At 49.0% G+C, this 21,027-nt stretch overlaps 1 protein-coding gene across 6 annotated transcripts in view; it reads left to right on the top strand.

The window, feature by feature from the left end:
- Positions 1–20,531, top strand: part of Fgf1 (fibroblast growth factor 1) — a 96,674-nt gene extending 76,143 nt beyond the window's left edge. For 4 of the 6 annotated variants that reach the window (XM_023704035.1, XM_023704038.1, XM_023704037.1 and 1 more), the window contains 3 exons: positions 2,966–3,168; positions 14,235–14,338; positions 19,255–20,531. In XM_023704035.1, the coding sequence (XP_023559803.1) occupies positions 3,000–3,168; positions 14,235–14,338; positions 19,255–19,446 (465 nt within the window). In that variant the 5' untranslated portion in view covers positions 2,966–2,999 and the 3' untranslated portion in view covers positions 19,447–20,531. The remainder of the gene's footprint in view (positions 1–2,965; positions 3,169–14,234; positions 14,339–19,254) is intronic. The other 2 variants (XM_023704039.1, XM_004643842.3) reach the window with 2 other exon arrangements.
- The last annotated feature ends 496 nt before the right edge of the window (positions 20,532–21,027 follow it).

The following is a 21,027-nucleotide window of genomic DNA, read 5'->3' on the forward strand; positions in this document are numbered from 1 at the left end:
GGAGAGCATGGCAGAGAACAGATCTGTCATTGCTTTAAATGACCACAGGTCACATTGTGGCTGGGGGGCAGAGGGCAGATCTTGAGAACCTACTGGGCTCTGGCCCAGGTTATTTAGCTACCAAGGCTCTATGGTGATGAAGTTCAGGCTGCACGGCTTACACACATGTGGGTGAATTAGTCTAATCTTTGGCCAGAGCGGGTACTTCTAGCCCCAGCTAGCCTTTAGTGCATCTGCTCCTCTTCATCCCAAAGGGATGCAAGCAAGAATGCAAATGGCAGGAGTGAAACATAAGCTTCACACTAAGTAAGAGCTTAATGGAAACGCCTCACTGGGTCAGAATCTAGGCAGCAGGCCAGCCTTACCATGCAGCCACCGCACAAACAACAATTACAAAACCCCACAAAAAACTGGAAGAGACCCTAAACTGCAAGGAACAAAATCCTATCCACCTGAGACTGACAATATAAAGGACTATTTGTTCATAGCTGGAAACCACTAGAATATAATTATTGTCTCCTGCATACCAAACTAAACATACAACTTTGAAAGTGCTTGGAAAAAATAAATGAAAACTGTATCTCTCAGTGGTATTTTAAGGAAAGGGCAACCTGGTCATGTGTGTGCTGATGGGGAGGTGATGGGAAGACAAAAGGGTCCAGCAGGCTGGGGGTAGCTCAGTCATAGAGCACACAAGTAGCACGCATGAGGCTCTTGTTCAATCTGCAGCACCAAGGGAAAAGAAAAGAAGGAAGGGATTCAGGCAGGAGAGGAGTAAGGAACTGGAAGGAGAGTGAGACTGAGAATGTGGGTTGAGACACAGAGGGAGGGTGACAGAGACCCACGTAGAGAGACTCAGAGGCTTGGGATGGAAGAGGAAGGCTTGGAAAGCACAGTGAGCCTTTGGGAGGAAAGTATTATATGCTGTGCAACAGAATCCCTCTGTCCTCCCTGTGCAGCTGATAAAAAGTTTTGCCTGTTACTGTATTATGCAAAAAGAACTGGACTGAGTTTTACCACATGTGGAGGTGCCATTTGGGATGGTCTGATTTTAACTATAGTTTGGCTGATACATGTAAATTTTTCTTTGGGGCCTTGGGAGAGGCTTCAAACAGTGGCTGAAACAAGTCGATGACTGGCCTGTGTGCTACAGGTTGGGAGACCTGTGCTAGAAATATTAAAATGCCAGGAGCCGAGAAAATTAATGAGTACTTTCAACACAAGCCCTAATTCCAGTGTCACAAGGACAAATGACTCATGTTGGTGCCTTGATTTATTTTTCTTTTTTTTTTTAAGTGCTTTGATTTATGATCAAGCTTGTTTTCTGTGCAAGCAGCTCCAGGAGGTTGCTGCAGAGCTGGGTAGCTGGTTGGTGACCCCAGGGGTTTACAGTGCCGGTGGAAGAAGTGTTTGGAGTTCTGATCCATGATTGGCAGGGGGGAAAAAAAAGAAAGAGGCCGATGCTGGTAGAGATAGCCAACATTAGAGTGCAGGCAAAAAATGAATTGGACAAGTTTATGGGGGCAGATGTTCACCCCAGGCAATGGGTAAAACCCCACTTCTGGTAACAGTACTTACATGTCAGTGAGCCCACTTTGCCTTTTCCCAGAGATTAAGAGCAAACCAGCCTTTTGTGTTCACAGACCCATGCTGAGACTTAGTTCTGCCACTTCTAGGTGTTGACTTTGGGCAGGCCACTTAATACCACTAAGCTTTGATTTTATTTTGTGAAAGACAAGAATATTTGGGTCTACATCAAAGTGTCCTGGGGAGGCTGATAGGCAGGAATTTGTGGCCAAATGTATATTGATGACGATCACTGTTCTAAGAGCAGATCTTAGCACCTATTCACTTCCAAGTGAAGCCTCCACAGCAGCTTCCTCCTCTCTTTGGCTTCTTTATTTTAAAATCTTTGTAGCACCAGCCCCTCTTTTTTCTAAATGATGGGACAAATATACACTAGAAAATTCTTACCTTCATTGGCTTTGTATTTTAATCTTTTGTAGCAATAATTGATGCATTTTTACACTAGTAACATAAATGTATATACATGGTAAGTGTATACAACTTTAGAGGATTATAAAATATAACATGGTGGTTTCTGTCTTTCATCTCATACTAGAAACTAAATAGGCAGGGCTGGGAATATAGCTCAGTGACACAGCACCTGCTTGGCAAGCATCAAGTCCTGAGTATGGTCCTAGGTACCAAAGAAGAGAAAATAATTAGGATGGAGATGACCTGTAAGGGGACAGGCCAGCTCTCTGTGATATGAGGACCTGTGGAAAGCTGCAAAGCAAGCAGCAGCCAGCTCTCTGCTCCATAATGATCCACCTCATAAAATGTCCTTTGGGACTTTAAGAATTTTCATTAATCCCCCTCTCTGGTTCCAGCAAACCTAGACTGCTTCCTTTAGCTCTCTACTCTTCCCCGCCCCTGCTGCGTCCTTTGCTCCAGGTCCTCCAAGGTCTGGGCCATCTGCGCTCTCTGCTACACCTAAGCCTAGCAGGACCTAGTCAAACACTGTGCGAGTAGAGGGCAGGGCCTCAGGCCTGGCCTCCTGGCATCTGTGGTTGACCCCAGATGTTATTTTAGTGCAACTTCAGGGTTTAATTTGAGGACTTGTGTGGACCAGAGGGAGGAACCAAAACATGATTTTTTTTTTTTTTTTTTTTTTTTGTACTATGGCCAAATGATTAAATTTGAAGTTTTCAAAAATGCACAGCTTGATCCAAAGTGGTGTCCACTTGGGAAGACAAAATTGCTCTGAAGAGCCCTCCCCTGCCAGGGGCCCTCCTTCCCTCACCACCGGTCACCTCCCAGCCCGGCCCTGGGCATCACCTGGGCGGCCCACTGGTGCACGCACACCAGGAGCTCTGGCACTGACGGAGTCCTTCCCTCCTTGAAAGTGTCTGCTGAATCTTTGCTGGCAGAACATTCTACAGGTTTGTTTAATTTTTTACAGTACTGAGAATACCACAATAAGCCGCTGCTGAGCCATGGCTGAAGGAGAAATCACAACCTTCACAGCCCTGACTGAGAAGTTTAATCTGCCTCCAGGGAATTACAAGAAGCCGAAACTGCTCTACTGCAGCAATGGGGGCCACTTCCTGAGGATCCTTCCAGACGGCACTGTGGACGGCACAAGGGACAGGAGCGACCAGCACAGTAAGCAGCCATCTACTCTGTACCCCTTCACCTTTCTGTGTCTCCCCTAGTCAAGGAAGGATGAGGGTGTGTAACTTGTACCAATGCCTGCTTCTCCAAGGTTCCATTAGGTATGGTGCGTTCACTCAGAGCTGGGGGAAACAGATATAAGCAATCAACCTGGGTTTGGAAAGCCTGGAGTTGTGAGCTGGCACTTAGCTAATGGTGTCCTATTTCAAGGTTTTAAAAGGACTCTGACTGAGTTCAATTCCCAGTTCTGCCAAAAAAAAAAAAAAAATTAAAAAGGACTCTGAGCAGCCCAACAGGACTGACTGCCAGCACATTCGATGGCTCACTGTCTTTCTGAGTTTCTGGAATTAGAGAAAGATGCGGCCCTGAAGGCCAGCCAGGGGGCTGCTCACTGGTGATGGGAAGAGCCAGATGGGCAGGCACGGTAAATCCTACACAAAGATGTGGACTTGATTTCAAGTTAATAGACTCTCCAGGTGATGTTTCCGCTGGGCTTGATCTGTGAAATCCTAGTCCATGACCGCAGCCTCACACATCATAAATTATGCAGCTTTCCTGCAGCACGTCATGCACATGGGGCTGCGGTAAGCAGGAGGGGCAAAGTCATTCTCCAGATCCTGCCGCACCAGAGAGCGGAAGCTGGCGAGGTTGCCAGCGGCTGACTGTTCCTTCCTGGCTCTCCTGGTAGCTGGCTCTCAGGGATGGTGACAAATGGGGGTATGCCCTCGCAGAAAAGAACTTTCTTGGCTGAGTAAACCACCTCTTCCTCCTGCCTCGCCACTTCTGCTGCAGGGGCCATGCTGGACATCCACTGCCTGGTCCAGTGCACTGTCCCGTCCTCCCTGACTGCCACGAGACATTAGCTGCTGTAGCCACCTGCTCCCTGCTGAGAGGGGCGGCAGGCTCAGGAGTGAAATAAGCAGGGCACAGACAGGAAGGAGGTCTTGTGGGAGTGGCTTTCCAATAGAATACAAAATGCTGGCTTTGAGGTAACGGCTTATGTGTCAGGCAGTCTTGATTATCCCCGAGCCGTGTACCAAAGGTTACACACTCTAGGTCCAATGACTGCCTCCGTGGGACACACCCTCTCTCTTGGATGCCCAGAGAACCAGAATGGATGGTGGCATTTTCAGAACAGGTGGCATCATCCCTTCCTTCCTATCCACCATTCAGCCCTTGAGAGGAGCAGAAAGGCTGAGGCCCCGCACGATGAGGGTCTGGGGGCATTGTATGAATGGCTTGTCTTTAAATGGGCCTCCTGTCAACTTGAAACTCAGTGAAAAGCAAGGAACTGAATAGGTAGGTAGATAGATAGACAGACAGACAGATGACTCTAGTGCATTAAACGTAAGCAATGTTTACAGTGAATGAATGGACTTAGACTGTAGCCTACTGTGTCAGACATGATACACAATTTATATGATCTGCAATTTACACAACATAGGGAGTAAGCCTTAATTTCTCTGAGATACAAATATCTCCAATAAGTTTACCAGTTCTCCCAAATCAGTGTGGAATGCTCTGGTCTCCAGAAGCTGGCAGGAAAGGCAGCCACAATGCCATATTCCTTGGGGTTAAGCTGGTCTTTCTGGGAAACCTTGAATTCCAGGGTAAGAGCAGGCTACAAGTGCTGGGACTGGTGTGTGAATGTCAGATGCTCCCATTAGTGCCACCCCTTCATAGACATCATAGACTGCATTGTGGGTACCTAACCCTGAGACAACCTCTGCGGCTGCTGTGGGTGGGATGCCAAGAACTAACTTCTGGAGCGTGGTACAGTGAGCCACAGGAGTGTGCGCAGGGTGATGGCGTCCGCGGGATGCTGGATTCCTGGCCACGTGAACATAGGCAAGTTAATCTTTCTCACCTTACTTTCCCCACTGGTAAAATAAGAATTACATTATTACTTGGTAGAGTTAAATGGGCTACCACAGTGCACACTCTTGGCACAGTTCCTAGAGCAGAGTCACAGCTCAGCGCTCACTGGTTGATACTGCTGTCGGCATCCTGAAGGTCTCCGTGTGTTCCGTGCAACAACTGGAAATGAGTAGGTACTAAGCAACTCCCCCAGTCTCCTCGCTCTACAATAGCACCGGCAGGGAGGCCAAGGGTCCTGATTCAGGCTTTGATGCAGGGCCTCTCTGGCAGCATTCAGAGTTGGCAGGTTGGCCTTTTATTTGCTTGCTCTGGAACGAAGGACAGCAGTGAGGGCACAGAAGTCAGAGTTCAGGGGGTAGGCAGGCCGAAATTCATCCCTGAGTCCACCCAGGGCCGGAGCTGGATAATCCACAAGGCTTCTGCAGTCAGGGACCTAGTTTGAAGCCAGAAAGCTTGAGCTCTTATTCTTGCCCTGCCACTGTCTTAACTGACCGTGAATTGTTCTCTCCACGCCACATCATCAAGTAGTATGCAAAAGAGGCTTCAGTTACTGAGCCCTAGGGCTCTTGCAATCTCCAGAATCTCCAAACTGCCTAAAGCTGGGGTGAACTTAATCTCACTGAGACTCAGTTTCCTCTCCTGTGGAATGGAAATGGTAGCCTTGCTCTGCGCAGCTCACGTGTCTGAAAACTATTAGGTGAGAGGAAAATTGCAGGCAAAAGGAACCCCCAGCCTCCTGGCAACCCAGACAGAAAACACTCCCTGAACGTGAGTCTGTCGCCCTCTTCTGGCAAGTGGTGGTATTTCACCGGCACTTCGCAATCTCAAGGTTCTGGAAGCCAACATCAGGAACGGAGTGGATGGATGCTTCCGGATCACCATGATCTGCATAGCTCAGCAAGGGAATGCCTTTTATTCCTTAACCATTGTTATGAACATGAATAGAGTTGTGGGGACAGGCAGAGAGGCACATTTCAAGACTTCCTACAGGAAGAGCATTCCTAAAAGTCATCAGATATTCATACAAAGCTTTCTAAATGCTCACAAGACAGAACTGTATACCTTGGAACTGTACAAGACCAAAATAATCCACAGGCTCTCTGTCCTCAACTAATTGATCTGCTCTGGGAGAAATGAGGAAGTTTTCAGAATATGTCTTCTTCCTACCCCAGGGCAAGTAAGTGTCCCAGTGCCTTAGTGTGCTACCAACCTCCTCTGAATGCAGGCCTGCTACCACCCTAACACAGCCCGAGGACAGGGCTTCCACCGGCAGGACTTTCTGCCTGTGGAGAACATGGCTGGAGCTTGTCTCTTCTGTAGGCACCCACCAGCATGGCGTCATCTCCACACCAGAGCAGAGGAATCAGATGGCGAGGGCTGCTGACTGTGGGCCCACAGTGTGCGGTGTGTGAGAAGCTTCCCATTTTAGCTCTGAGAGACAGGGAGAGGTATCATCATGAGAGGGAGGCTTGTGGAGCAGGCACAGGTGCCGGGCCATGGCCAGTTCCTCTGTGGACACAATGTCTGAGGGGTGGCTCGAGCTCTCCTGGCAGGAATACTCCTACCAGTGCTTGTGTGAAGAGTTACTGGTTCTGTCTCCCTCTGAACTCCGTGAGGACAGGAACTCTGTCTCTCAAAACTCAACACTGTAATCTGTACCCCCGGGACACTGCCTGGTGCTTGAAACAATGCCCGGTAAGCACTAACGTGACAAGTGACTGAACTATATGAGGTAAATTCAATGATACACTCGGTATCTGTTAAGCACTGACCTATGCCAGGCATTGTGCCACCCCCTCTTCATTTCCCCATGAGGTGGTGGATCTCTATAACTTCAGCAACTACAGCTGACAGGGAGTGACCAGCTTCTCATAGGCACAACCACTGCCAATTCTCAGGCTTTTTCTGTACCCCGCCACCACCTTTGATACCAGCACCATGACGGAAATGTCACCTCACAAACCAAATCAACACGTGGAGCCTCACAGCCTGTCCTTGGTTCAGACAGGTATAGACAAGGTCCCGTGACTGACATCTACTAGTTGTCACATCACTATGGCAGTCACTTCTCCTCTACATGCCTCAGTTTCCTCATTTTGAAAACAAAAATGGCAACAGTGGAAATCTGAAATGTGATGTCCCTGCAAGTACTGGGCACATTTCTGGACCCCAGAGTGCTTCAAAACTGACGTTTATCATCACCATTATCATCATCGTGGTTCCTGCTGAGCCCTCCTCACCCAACAATGGAAGCTCTGAGTCTGTTAATCCCAAGCAAAGGCTATTCTTGCTGACAGAATTGAGGCTGGTTTTTTACCCCAGCATCTCCGGAACGTCTCCTTCAGAGGTCTTGAGGCCAGCACAGCAGCATAACAGCCCAGACCCTGGCGTGGCAGAGAGGGCGCCGTACTTGACACTGCTTTCTCGCTGCCGTTTTTTTCTGGAGAAAGCCAGCCAAGCCTGCTTCTTGGCAGGACTGAAGACTGAGACAGAAGCAGGAGGACGTGACAAGCCCCCCAGGCCTGCAGCCTCCGCCTCCTCCCAAGGCCCGTCAGAGGCTGTGCGGAGAGCAGGATTACCAGTACCACTAAGCACACAGATGGAAAGGTTCCCCAGCAAAGTGCACGCCAATCAAATATTTATAAGGCCTGCCACATCCTAAGGGCACTGGGGGTGGGGCGCCGGAGACAAGCAGCCTGCTAGCAGCCTACCTCCCAGCAGGCCGCCCTTAATGAAATCCCTCCCTGCCCGTTGTTTCAGGGTGTCCAGACCTCCCTCTGGTTTGATATGAGTCAGCACTCTGTTCCTGCAGCTTGGGTCTGGATCAAGGCAGCTTTGGCTTTCCAGAGCTGCACTCTGCTGGCCCTCTGCTCACAGAAGCCACCTGGGGCTGGTCCCCGCAGGAAGGTCGTGGGCTGGTGTGCCACCTTGGTCACGCAATGTGGAGCCCTCCTGCTCCCTCAGCCTGCAGTCCTTATCTGATTGCCCAGGCAGGTTTCTGGACTGGACTAAAGAAAGAATGTTCAGGCACTCTTTCCACTCTTTAAAAGAACAAACACCTTCACAGGTTATAAGAAAGATATAGGAATATACACACACATACACACACACACACACACACACACACACACTCCAAACCACTGGAATTTTTCCTCCTCAAATCCACTTTTTTTACCTTTTTTGTCTTTCTTTAATGTCTTGCGGAGCCTGGCCAGGGCTACATTTTAATTATAAATGCCGTGGACATAAAACAGCCTCCTGAGTTCTGAACAAGGCTGACCTCACTTTGGGTAAACACGGCCAAGGACCCAGGACGGGAAGTCTGTAACCCAGAATAAACCGGCGCGGCCTCCAAGGCGCTAGCTGAGACGTGCTGCATGCCAGCCACTCCTGGCCCCTGTGCCCTGCTGAATGCAGAGGAGCCTCGTCTGTAGCACACCCAGGGCAGGACTCACGTGAGGCTTAGAGTGGGACAGGTGCAGGTCTCACTAGCCAGCAGGATGCCTTCTCCTGGGCCTGCACCAGGAAAATGAGGGAGCACGGGTCTGACCCCTAAGAAGCTGGGGAAGAGGAGAAAGCTGAGACTCAGCTCCTCAGACAGCCAAGTACCATGGCTGGGGCTGGCATCGGACTCAAAAGCTTGGCATCCCCCTGTGAGTAGGTACCTTAGGTGTACAGAGATCTATGCAGGGTTTAAAGAATGAACACAAGATAAGCGAAGACAGTGATCCGCAACGACAAGTCTGTAAGGTTCAGGTTGACACTTCTTTTTGATAAACAGAGCATCCCCAAACCAAGGCACCCAAATACAGTCCTTTCAAAAGTCTGGGGATATAGCTCAGCAGTGGAGAACATGTGCTCAGCATGAGTGAAGCCCTGGGTTAAATCTTCAGCACACACATGCATGCACACGCACACACATGAACCCACATTCCATCCAGGACACTTGGAGTCACAGATCTGCCAACCAAACACTTGCAGCACTCTTCAGATCCATTTTTACAGTCACTGCACTGCCAATCTGAATTTCTCTAGAAAAAGTTACCACTAAGTCGCTATGTAGAAGTTGCTCTCTATTGTGCGAAATCAAAAGTTGTCCCTATTCAGAAGAGGGGAAACAGAGGCGCCCTGCCAACTAAGGACACGTCCCTTTAACAAGAACTTGCCTCCTGTCGTTGAGGAACCTGGAGCCGCTGCCCTTCCTGCTCAGGGCGAGCAAGCCCTGCTGCTCCAAGCCTCGCTCTAGGAGGGGGGAGCTGGGGCAGGGGACATTGCGAGGTAGTGAGAGTTACATCAGAAACTCTAATGAAAAACTTTGTGGAAAATGTAAGCCAGTAGACGCAGACCGAACACCAGCCAACACGAGAGTCTTCACTGCCCAGGCCCAGCCTTAGAACTGTTCTTTAATAAAACAAAAATGAGGATGGAGGACAGCATTCTTCCCTTCCCTCTCCCTAAACTTAGACCTTCCTATACTCCCCAGAGAAGCTACTGTAAACTCGGATGGTATCTAGTGCATCATTTTATATTCATAAGTATATATTCATGAGCTATAAGTTTTCATCAAAGGTTTAGTATGTTGTTTCACAATATTTTTTGACTGTATATTATTTTCTGTTTGGAAAGAAGGAATAAAAGGGCGGGATTTCATAGAGAAAGAACAAAGGAGAAGAGGTAGTTTTATTACGGCTCTTGGACTTTTGTTTGCATTAGCTCAAAAACAAGCGGGGCCCTTGTTCTGCGTCGTCTTGCCGCGCACGCATGGGTTGGTGCGTCCGGCCGCTTGTCGCGCGCAGGCCCTGGCTGCGAGAGCGCGCACAGGAGCTCCAGCACAGCGCCGAGGAGGAGCGTGTGCGGAGGCCGCCCGGCCGCGCTGCTGGAGGGGCAGCGGCCCCTCACCCTCTCTTTCCCCAGCCCCCTTTTCTCGCGCTCTCTCCTCCCCAGCGGCAGCTGCAAGAGGATGTAGGTCTGGAGACCTGGGGTGAGGTCACCCTGGAGAACCGGACACCTCGGCAGCTACACAAGCCGCTCGGGCTGGGTGTTGCTCCTTCCTGCAGGGCGCTGCTTGCGAAAGGATATATGTTTAGGAAACTTAGCCAGAAAGAAATCCAGTGAAAATGAGCTATGAAACTTGGACATCCTGGAGAAATAATATTTACAGAGGAAACTCTTGAGACGAACTCTCAACAGCCCAGCAAAGCTGGTGCTGGGGCTCATGGGTGGGGGCTGCAGTTGTGTGTTGGGCAGACCTGCAGCTCTTGTCGTCCGTGTAAGGCCTTGCCACGGCCACGAGAGGACGCCACAGAGAGCAGTGGCCGCTCCACTTAGCGCCATGGCAACACAAACAGGCACCATCGAGGGCAGCAGAACTGAAGGGAGCTAGGGCGTGAAAAGCTTTTAAACATCTCCCTTGATTAGCTAAAAAGACCTGCCCTTAGGAAGTATACTTGATAAAATACCTACACAGATAAGTGGTAGGTGGAAAAGAGTGTCAGGCCCTCGTGTCCCTGTGCTCCGTGCTCGCGGAAGCTACCCATGGAGCCCTGCAGGACTGCCCGGCATCCTGCATGTCTAACCTTGGACACCAGGGGGCGCGAGCAGGCTCGGACTGTCCACCCCTAATTGGAACTGTGTGTGGGAGAGGAAAAGGCTCTCTGAGGCCCAAGCCCGAGGTACTCAAGCCCGGTTCTGGTCGTGATTATTTTTCACCGTCCTATAAGCATGGCTTTGAATGCGATACGCTGCCACCAAGCTTCAGCATCTCACCTGCGGGTTGGAGCAGGTGCTGGCAGGGGGGTCAAGTAAGGAAAGCGCAGATAGCGATCGCACTGTCTGCTTCCCACGCATTACAGCCCTTACTATTCACAACAGCTGTAGCTGTAGGTAAGGAAACGGGCCAACGGTCTGCCCAGTGATCACCCGGCTAATACACAGCACAGCCGGCGCTGGAGTACATGTAGTTTGAGTCTAGAGTCCACACTCCTTCATGTTACACCGTTTACACCAAGGCGTGAATTCACGCGATGGCTGGCACACATGGGTGATCAGTAAACGGTTCTCCTCTTCCCCTCTTCTCACACATGCAAGATTATGCTGAGAAATTTTTTCAAATAGGACCATGAAGTGGAATGAAAGTACAGTACACTGAAAAAAAAAAAAAAAAAGCCTCCTGCAGCACCATATAATTTAGCCATCCACAGTGTAGAGCCCAGTGTGTTCACTTACAACCTTAACAGACTGATACAACCATCTCTGCCATCAATTCTGAACATTCTCAAAACTCAACCCTGTGCCCTTTCTCGTAATCCCCCACACCCCCCATGTCCATCCCCACCCCCGTCCAAGCTCTGGCTACTCATAATCCAGCAGACTTGAGAGCAGCGTCCTAGAGGACGAGCCCAAATGCCACTACACCCATAAGGAGACTGTGGCACAGAGAGGTTAAGGAGACACCCCGCGTGCTGGGGCCGAGCTCAGCCTCCAGCCTCCCAACTCGTCTCTCAGTCCCTTCTCTCTTCGTTCCACTGCATTGCTGAGGACGCAAATCATAGCACACAGCTCACTGATGATGGCCCAGCAAAATCACCTCCACCCACACTAGCCCGACACCATTCACTGCACAAATAGATACTGCGGCCTGCACTGATGGGCTGCCAATCCAAAGAGGCACAGGACAAACAGCATCCCTGCCCTTCCTCTCCAGGTGCACCTTCTGCTGGGGAGGCAGAAATAAATGAGCAAAAGCAATACAGCAATTGTTCCTTAAGGGCCTCAGAAAAACAAGGTGTGAGAAAGAGGATGATGTGGGCCCGAGGAGGCTCTGGCAGTGGAGGGGGAGTGAAGGACCCTCTGTGCATAGCAGCCTGGGGTCCTGCATCAGGCTCACAGGGCAGCCCTCCTGAGGAGGGGGTATTAAAGGCTGAGATCCAGAGGAGGAAGAGGAGACTCAGGCTTGTGCAGGAGGAGGAGCTGCCCGGCAGAGCTCAGAGCATGTGCAGGGACTCGAGTGAGTGCCAAAGAGCTTGGTGCACTGAAGCAGGGGAGCAGGCAGAGACGGGAACTGAGAGCACAAGCGGATGCTATCTGAGGCAGGAGCAGCAGGGCCAGCTCTGGGATTGGCACTGTCCTCAGCCTGCTCTGCAGGACCACACTCTCAGAGCCAGCCCGGGAGAGGCACAGGAGGCCTTGTGGGCAAGGAGCTTGGTGGCTTCCAACATTCTTCTGGGAATTCAGGAAGTTCCACTTATCACAGGAAGCAAGTCCAGGGTCTCTGCAGCAGACCTCTGGGGATAAAGAAGTGTGTCTTCAATGGGGGTGATGTCACCATGCATTGCCGGTGGGATGAATCAGAAGGTGTAGAAAACAAATGGCAGTGAGAAAGTACAGGTATCTCCACAGCGTGGGGTCAAATGACTATGGTGAAGTCACATAAAGAAATACAACTCAACTGGCAAAAAAAAAAAAAAAAAAAAAAAGACAGGTTTTTCAGTACAGACATAAACAAAAAAAGCAAGGTATGGAGCAGTGAATCATCTATTATCATTTGTGTAAAACAATGAGAAAGGGTATAAGATGTACTTGACAACACATGCATGTGATCTCTCTAGAGGAATTTACACATCATGGCCCCAAGAGGGACCCCCGCTTGGGTCTCTCTCCACAAGAGAATGTGCACATGTACACGCATGCGCACACACGAAAGGCCAGGACCTCAGCTGCCACTAACCTCCATTGCTATGTGGTGAGAGGCTAAGAGGGCTGGCTGGGGACTCGCCGCTGTCTTTTCTGATACTAACTCCAAGTACAAAACGTATGAATGGATTTCTTTCATATTCAAAGCAATTAAATTTTAAAATGAAACAAAAAAAAAAAAAAAAAAAAAGAGGCATGGGTAGTCTGCTCCTGCCAACGAAAGCCCTGTGTTCCAGCCTCCCTGCCTCTTGCTGATAAGCTGACCCTTGGCAAAACCCCTGAAGCCTCAAGAGAACCATTTATGGAGCAGTCACTGGTTGCTGGTCTATATTTCTTTCCTAGGATGGTTTTGACCATCTGGTAACCAAAAAAATTGTCTAGAAAAATCCAGAAGTAATTCCAGTTCCCAAATGCAACCATCAAAGCACTTTTCTTCAGAGGGGCTCTGGAGTGAATGAACAAAAAACATAACTATCAGTTGGAGTCCAGTGTTGCAACCAGCAACAGGCAAGGCCTCTTGGGAGTTTCAATCAGTGCAAATGGGGACCATGTGGCACAGAATCTCAGCCTTGTCTTCAGGCTCAAGGATGCTCCATCCAGGCACCGCTGACTTTGGGGCTGAGTAATTCTCTGTTGTAGGGCTGCCCTGTACACTCTAGACTGTTTGCAATGTACTTTGGCCTCTGCCCATCAGATGCCAGCAGCATCCTCCATCCCTCCAACTGTAACAACCAGAACGGTCTCCAGATAGTGCCAAAGGTCCCCTGTGGAGCAAAAAGGTCCCAGTCTGAGAACCATGGTTCTCATCACTGTATTCCCAGGTAACTGCCTCCCTCTCCTAATCAGAAGCTGGGCTCCTACCCAGTCTGGATGCAACTGGGTTACAGTTGAAGGGTTGGCTGAACTTCACTATGCTGAGCTCGCTGCATCTCACAGGTGACTAGTCCTAACTCCCTCTTCTGTCTGGGAAAAACAACAACTACAAATGAAAACAAAAAAATCTGTTGGCAAGACTCTCTCCCCATCTGAAGGTGCAGGCCGTAAAAGCTATCTTACAGCAGGTAAATAACTGAATCAGAACATATTTGGGCTGGGCCAGCTCCATGCTACAAGCATCCCAACATTACGGGGGTGACAGAGATAGAGCCAGGAAAACAAATGTCATTTCCTCCTGTGATTATTTGAGGGTGGCAATGCAGAGGTGCCTTCAAGGTCTTTTGGGGTCAATGGTGACAAACGGGGTGGACAGGTGGGCAAGGCAGGCACTATCCTTTGTCCTCTCTAGGGCATGATTCACAGCGACAGCTCTCCTTGCAGGATAAGCACAAAGGAGCTGCATTTCTGTGTTTTGATTAATTGGAGGCTCATTCTTGGGGCTCTACGAGATGAGTGAGCAGAATTTTCCATGGCCCACTGTCTTGGCCACTGGGCCCTATCTGCAGAAGCACAGTGTTTATTTACTTTTGCATGTGTTATTTTTATCCCAGTTCAGCTGCAGCTCAGTGCGGAAGGCGTGGGGGAGGTGTATATAAAGAGCACCGAGACCGGCCAGTTCTTGGCCATGGACACCGATGGGCTTTTGTACGGCTCGGTAAGTACGACGCTGACACGCCTCCAGATGTGGCCAAGGTTTGAGGTTTCCAGAAATCTTGTCGCACCAAGTGATCCAAACTAAAAAGTGTCAATTAGCCTCTGTTTGTTATTTTTTCCAGTAGGATTCCAACCCTCTACCCTGCCTTATTTTGGGCACAAACATAAAAGAGTTTCTTGTGGTAGTTTCTCAAAATACTCAGATGAACTATCATACAGACAGAAAGGGAACCCTGATTGCTGCCAGGCGCTCATCTCAGGCCACCCTTTCCCTTAGGTTCATCCCCAAGATGTTCCTTGAGCACCTATGACATGCTATAGATGTATATCTTAATGCTCTTTATAAAATTGCCCAAACGGGAAATGGTGGCATGCTCCTTACAGTCGCAGTTGCTTGGGAGGCTGAGGCAGGAAGATCACTTGAAACCAGGAGTTCAAGTCCAGCTTGGGTGACATAGCAAGACCTCATCACAAAAAAACAAACAGGCAGGAGCCCAGATTCTAATTGTGTGTCTTACATAACACTCTGCAAATAGTTTATTCTAGAAGGATCACCTGCAAGAATGAAAACATGTAGTAACTAAATTCAAACATTTGCCACGTGGCGGCTCCTATGGTGTCTGCGTACCATCAGAGGTGTTGAAATAGATGTAAACCACAAAAAAAAGAAAGGAAGGAAGGAAGGAAGGAAGGAAGGAAGGAAGGAGAAAGAAAGAAAGAAAGAAAGAAAGAAAGAAAGAAAGAAAGAAAGAAAGAAAGAAAGAAAGAAAGAAAGAAAATAGATGTAAAGATGAAGGTCTGGAAGTGCAGTCTAATGGCAGCAAGGGTCCTCCACCTCTGCTTCTGCCCTCTCCATGGGAAAGCTCTGTGCGTTTGTTCTTCATGAGAAAAGAAGAGAAACACAGGCCATCTGACTCTGCCCCTCCTTTTACCTATGCTCAGATATGTATGTGGAGAGAGAGCTCGGGCCAGTAAGTGTGGCCTTTGCAAGTATTTCCAGATTTCAGGGACCCCTTTCTGTATCCTCAAGGCTGATAACTAAGGCTTGGTGGGATTTCATGATCTAGTCCAAGCCCTTTTTTGCTTTTATAAGATGTCTACAAAAAGCCAACCAGTAGGCTGTGTTTCATCTGCGGCTTTCTCTGACTTGTGCCAGTTGCTGAATGAGGGTGGGCACAGGCACGCCCCTCCTGATCAGTCTCAGGGGAGGTACAGGAGGGGACACAGTTGTTTTTCCTCCTTGCTGCCCACTAGGGGTCAGGACACAGACTCCTCAGGCACCTGATAACCTCTCCTGTGCTACCCACTGAAATACAGAGCAAGGATAACAGCTTGAGAGGATTAGGAGCAGAGACAGTTACTTCCTCAGAGAGAGTTTTTACTAAAGCCGTTCTTCTGCTTGGTAATAAAATCAATCAACCAGGGGCAGCTAGATAGCTCAGCGGATTAAGTGCCTGCTTAGGCAGAGTGAAGCAGCCAGGGTTTGATCCCCAGTATGCCATACCAGCCCTGCCCTAGGGGCACCCTGAGATAGTGACTGAGGCTGAGTATGGTGGCACAAGCCTGTAATCCCAATGTTTGGGAGGCTGAAAACAGGAGAATTACTACAAGTCCTATGGACCCTGTACACCCTGTCCGAAATCCATTAAAAAGGAGGGGGGGGCAGCCACATAGCTCAGTGGATTAAAGCGGCCAGCTTTTGATCCCTGGCCTGCCATGCCAGCCAGGCCCCGGGGAATGCTGAGACAGCGGTGATTGAGACTGGGTATGGTGGCGCGTGCCTGTAATCCCAGCTCTTTGGGAGGCTGATGATAGGCAGATCACTACAAGTCTAGTAGTGAGACCCTGTATGCCCTGTATACCCTGTAGACCCTTACTAAAATATACACACACCAAAAACATACATTAAAAAAATAAATCAACCAGATATTCAGCCTCAGACTCAACTGCTTCTGCCACTCTGGCAAGGAATCTGCCCACGCTGAGCCATGACGAACATGGGACAGTGACAGACAGTGCCCACCTCGTATGGAGCACCAGAAGGTTCAGTGAGATGACACTCAGAACACACCCCCAGAGTGACTGGCACTTCAGGTGCACTAAGACAAGCCCTCAGCTTGTGAACCCCCTACCTCACTGTGCCCTAGGTTATAAGACTCAGTCTTACGGCTTTTTCTTTTTTAAATCAATTTTGGTACTTATTACAGCCTTCTTTTACATATATAGAATAGGAAGGAAGAATCCTTGAATCCAGTTTCCTCTGGTTCCCAGGCAGCCCCTCTCCCTCCACGGCCCGGACTCTGATCTTAGTGCACTGCACCTAAGAATGACGACATTTTCCTCACTGATACAGCTAAGTTCTAAAGTATCTCGAAGCTCTGCATCACATCCTGAGCAAATTCTAGGCATCAACTCATTCTAATCTAAACTGTGTGTGTGTGCACAGAAAGGGTGTGTTTGTGTTTTTAAAGTTTGAAAGGCTGTAGCCTGAAATATTCATATAGTTATCTTTGGGGATAGTAAGTGGTTGACTTCACAATGGATGAAAGCTTTCTTGTGTTTTCTAAATTTCCTACAGTGAGTATATGTCACCTAAATAATAAGGGGAAAGCATGCTAAATATAAAGAAAGGAAAGCGACACAACAATAGGCATGAATCAAGTCAGTTCGCTTGCCTCCAGCACAGTGCCAGTGCTGACAAATCCTGGCCAAGGCTGCAGTGGAGCTGGGCTGCCCACTCAGCCGGTGACTCAGCCACTGTGTGCGCGTCAGCTGCTCCAGGCTAATGGAGACACATCAGGTGGGGAGTGTGGCTGTCTCACCTTTGTCGCAGAACGCGGACTGACACCCACAGAGGGGCGTCATAGGGTGAGCCCTCCCTGCAGGGGAGAGGTAACCCACTTCATCCCTCCTTTTAACCAGCTATGTTTGTCCATCCGTCAGCACTAAAGCCAGGCCTGAGTTCCTCTAGGGGGAGCAGAGTCATCCAATTAAGGGCTATATTTATATCCCATCTCCTTCCAAAGGGACCTAACGTGGGTCACCAGGTGTCACTTCCCGAGACTGTAAATGAATAAGAAGAGACTTCCTGTTACGTAGTTCCTTAATGACAAAATCTAACTATAGGCTGGGGGTGTGGATCCATGGTAGAGTACTAGCCTTGAATATATGAAGGCCTGGGTTTGGTCCCCAACACCACACACACACAATCTCTCTCTCTCTCTCTCTCTCTCTCTCTCTCTCTCTCTCTCTCTCTGTTTCTGTCTCTGTCTCTCGCTCTCTGTCTCTGTTTCTCTCTCTCTCTGTCTCTGTTTCTGTCTCTCTCTGTCTGTCTCTGTCTGTCTGTCTGTCTCTCTCTCTCTCTCTCTTTTTCTCTCTCTCTCTCTCTCCAGTTATACAGTTGCCCATATCTGAGTGATAGTTTTGGGGGGTATTTTCTTTTTTTTTTTAAGCAGAAGTTATGGTTTTTCGAAATGCAATGCTTTTTATAAGTAACAAAAAAAGTTAGTTTTGAATTTTATTTCAATTCCTACACATGTTTTATAAGGAAGGCAAATTTTGTACCAGTCTTCATGTACATATCAGAGCTGGGGCAAAATCCTTCAATTGTTACTGAAAGTCACCAGGGCAGACAGCCAATGCACCTTACCTGTGTCTGTCCACAGCCATCCCTGAAGGCCAGGCCTCCACTGGGCACTCAGCACCAGCTGCCAGGACCTCCCCAACGGGAACACTCAGCCTGAGAACAAAAGATGGAGGAGGTTTACATAACAGCAGATGAGGGTCGAAAGTTAAGGTACCCTTGCTAAGCCCTCACAGCCACCCCACCTCCCCAAGATGGGTTCCCTCATTCTACTTCTAAAGAAGAAATATAGGAGCTGGGGAGATGGCTCAGTAGAATAAGTGCTTGCCTGGCAAGTGTGAGAGTCTGAGTTCAATCCCCATTTCCGAAAAAAAAAAAAAAGAAGAAGAAGAAGAAGAAACGTAGACACACAGAGCTCCAGCAATTTGTCCAACATTGCACAGCTAGTGAGCAAGGAACCTCACTGAATACAGATAGCCCTTCCAGGTCCTCGTCTCAGTCTGGGAAGTTTATATTTGTAATCTCATTGATAAATTATTAGAATCCCATCAAGTTAATTCCAATCTACCACACCCAGTGCAACCCATAGTGAGAATAAAGACACTAAGGCATATATGTAGTTATGGGGAGCCAAGGGGTCCTAAGTCCAGCCATGGTGATGGCTATCCAGAGCAAAGGCCTCAACCCAGGGCTCAACCCTGGGTTTTATTCAGTAATGAAGGAGGAGTGGCTTGAGGATGAGTCACTGAGAGTGGCAGGAAGTAGGTGAGTGCTGTGAGCTGGGCAAGGTAGGAGGCCTGCATTCACCTCTGTGATACGCAGAGAAGGATACACAGAGAGTGATCTGCATTACATGACTGAGATCGTATCTAATTCTCTTCTGAAGGAGAGATGTAGACACACAGAGCTTCAGTAATTTGTCCAACATTTGGAGTTCGTTGCTTCAGCCCTGATGAGTAATCTTTTGAGCCACAGGAAGTCATAGCCTCCATTGCAAGGCTCAATCCCAGCTGGCAGCATGGAACATTGGCTCTTCGTCCTATCTTGACCTGGCTCATATTAAAGGGAAGCAGGGGGTTTCTGGGGAAACACTTGTACCATCTTCAAAGACTACTACCAGCACCTCAGCTAGACCAATATGCACTGCTTAAAGCCAATAAAGGGATAAGGCAAAGTCCTAGCCAGCTCTGTACCTATCAATATGTGGAAACAGGGTCAGGCTCAGCCAAAGTGGAGATAACTGCTCCTCTTTCAAGGGGAGTCACCCATGTGGCCTTCCACGGTTGAAAGTTACTCCCTAACCCTGGTACCCTCTTCTGCTTTTATCCTTCTAGCAGACACCAAGTGAGGAATGCTTATTCCTGGAAAGACTGGAGGAAAACCATTACAACACCTACACGTCCAAGAAGCACGCAGAGAAGAATTGGTTTGTTGGCCTCAAGAAGAACGGAAGCTGCAAACGTGGTCCTCGGACTCACTATGGCCAGAAAGCAATCCTGTTCCTACCCTTGCCAGTCTCTGATTAGAGAAATCTGTGCTGGGTGTCGACCACTCCAAAGGAGTCTTGAGGGACCCTCGCCTGGTAGACCCCAAAATGTTCCCCTGACCATTGGCTGCGCTAACCCCCAGCCCACAGAGCTTGAATTTGTAAGCAGTACACTTCTCCATGCCCAGTTTACTTTTTCGCAGAGCCCTTTACCCCAGCACAGTTTGGGACAGAAGAACCAAATTGCCTCTAGGGACCAGCTGGCCAGCCTGAGTCTGGGGCTGGGGGCCCAGGGGCCTCGGGGCACGGCGGCAGGCTGAGCCTGTCAGAGCAAAGTGAAGTGTTAAGGGGTCTGCTGAGTGGGTCCCTAGTAACCCTACTACTGCCTGCTACTAAGTAAGCCTTGGCTGAAGCCCCCCAAATAGCTACCCTGGCTGCCTTTTCCCTGTTCAATATTCCACAAATGTTAGCAGAAAGGCTGATTTCGAGGTTAGAAGAAGGCAGCATTCCATGACAGAAACGAGGACAGAGAAATCAAGCACAGACAGGATCTGAAATGAAACGGGAGACTGTACGTTGGCAGGCAGTTCAGAAGGCGGATCCCAATACAGAGAGCTGAGGTGGGGAGGCTTGGCCCCCGGAAGGCAGACTGAAGGCCGTGCCACTGGACTTCCCACAGTTATGAGCGGCACTGGAAGCCTCTGGCATCTGGAGAGAGCGGGCACCAGACACGGTTTCTTAGTAAAAGCAATGATACCGAGGTTGGGGAGTTCAGCTGGATCTAGAGGTGGGAATAGGGAGGGCATGGGGGTGCTGTCCTCCAAAAGGGATGACTTTAGAAGCAAGCACAGAGAAGGTGACACCACTGCTTGTGCTTAGCCACCAAGAGGCAGAGGTCCCAGGGTCCTGGCATGGGGCTCCCCCCTCAGATGCACTTACAGCTCCCCTGGAGACCTGGCTTGAGGGTAGATACTGATGGGGAGGGGCTGGGAGCAGCTTTTGTCTCCACAACCTCCCACGTCCTACAACTGCAGCTGCTTTCCCCCACCATCCTACAAGGAGCAGATCCTAAAGAACAGTATTCAAATAAAGGTGGCTAAATCCCTGAACCTCACTGCCTCTGCCTCATTGCAAACACGCCGTGACTCATCCACATGGCTGACACTGACAAAGGTTCTACAATCTGAGGTACAGGATCTCAGGATAAATTCTGAGGGGATTTCACTCACCTTATCAGACCCAAAAGCTACAACTCTTGTTGCATAGGTCCTGCTTTACCTTGGTCTTAACCATCCAGTGGAAAAGTATGAAGACGAAATATAGGAAGTAAAGCCATGTTGTTATGTTGAGCTGTGGGGGACTCAGGTCAATAATTTCTGACATTGCCAGTTAAACAGAAGACCCAATGCTATTATGGGCTACTGGACTCTTTTAGAATATTTTGCTGAGTTTACACACCTATAATATTCAAATAACGGAACTTACGGATGAATGTCCATTTTGTATCTGTGTATTCAAAGTGGTTAGGATAGATATATAGTTACATTCTCTTAATGAATAGAATGATTTGTTCTAATGGTGTTTGTAAATAGGATCTCAGGTCCTCATCTTGTACAGCAAT

Source organism: Octodon degus, unplaced genomic scaffold, assembly GCF_000260255.1.
Source record: "Octodon degus isolate 3935 unplaced genomic scaffold, OctDeg1.0 scaffold00185, whole genome shotgun sequence".
In the NCBI taxonomy this organism is placed as follows: domain Eukaryota; kingdom Metazoa; phylum Chordata; class Mammalia; order Rodentia; family Octodontidae; genus Octodon; species Octodon degus.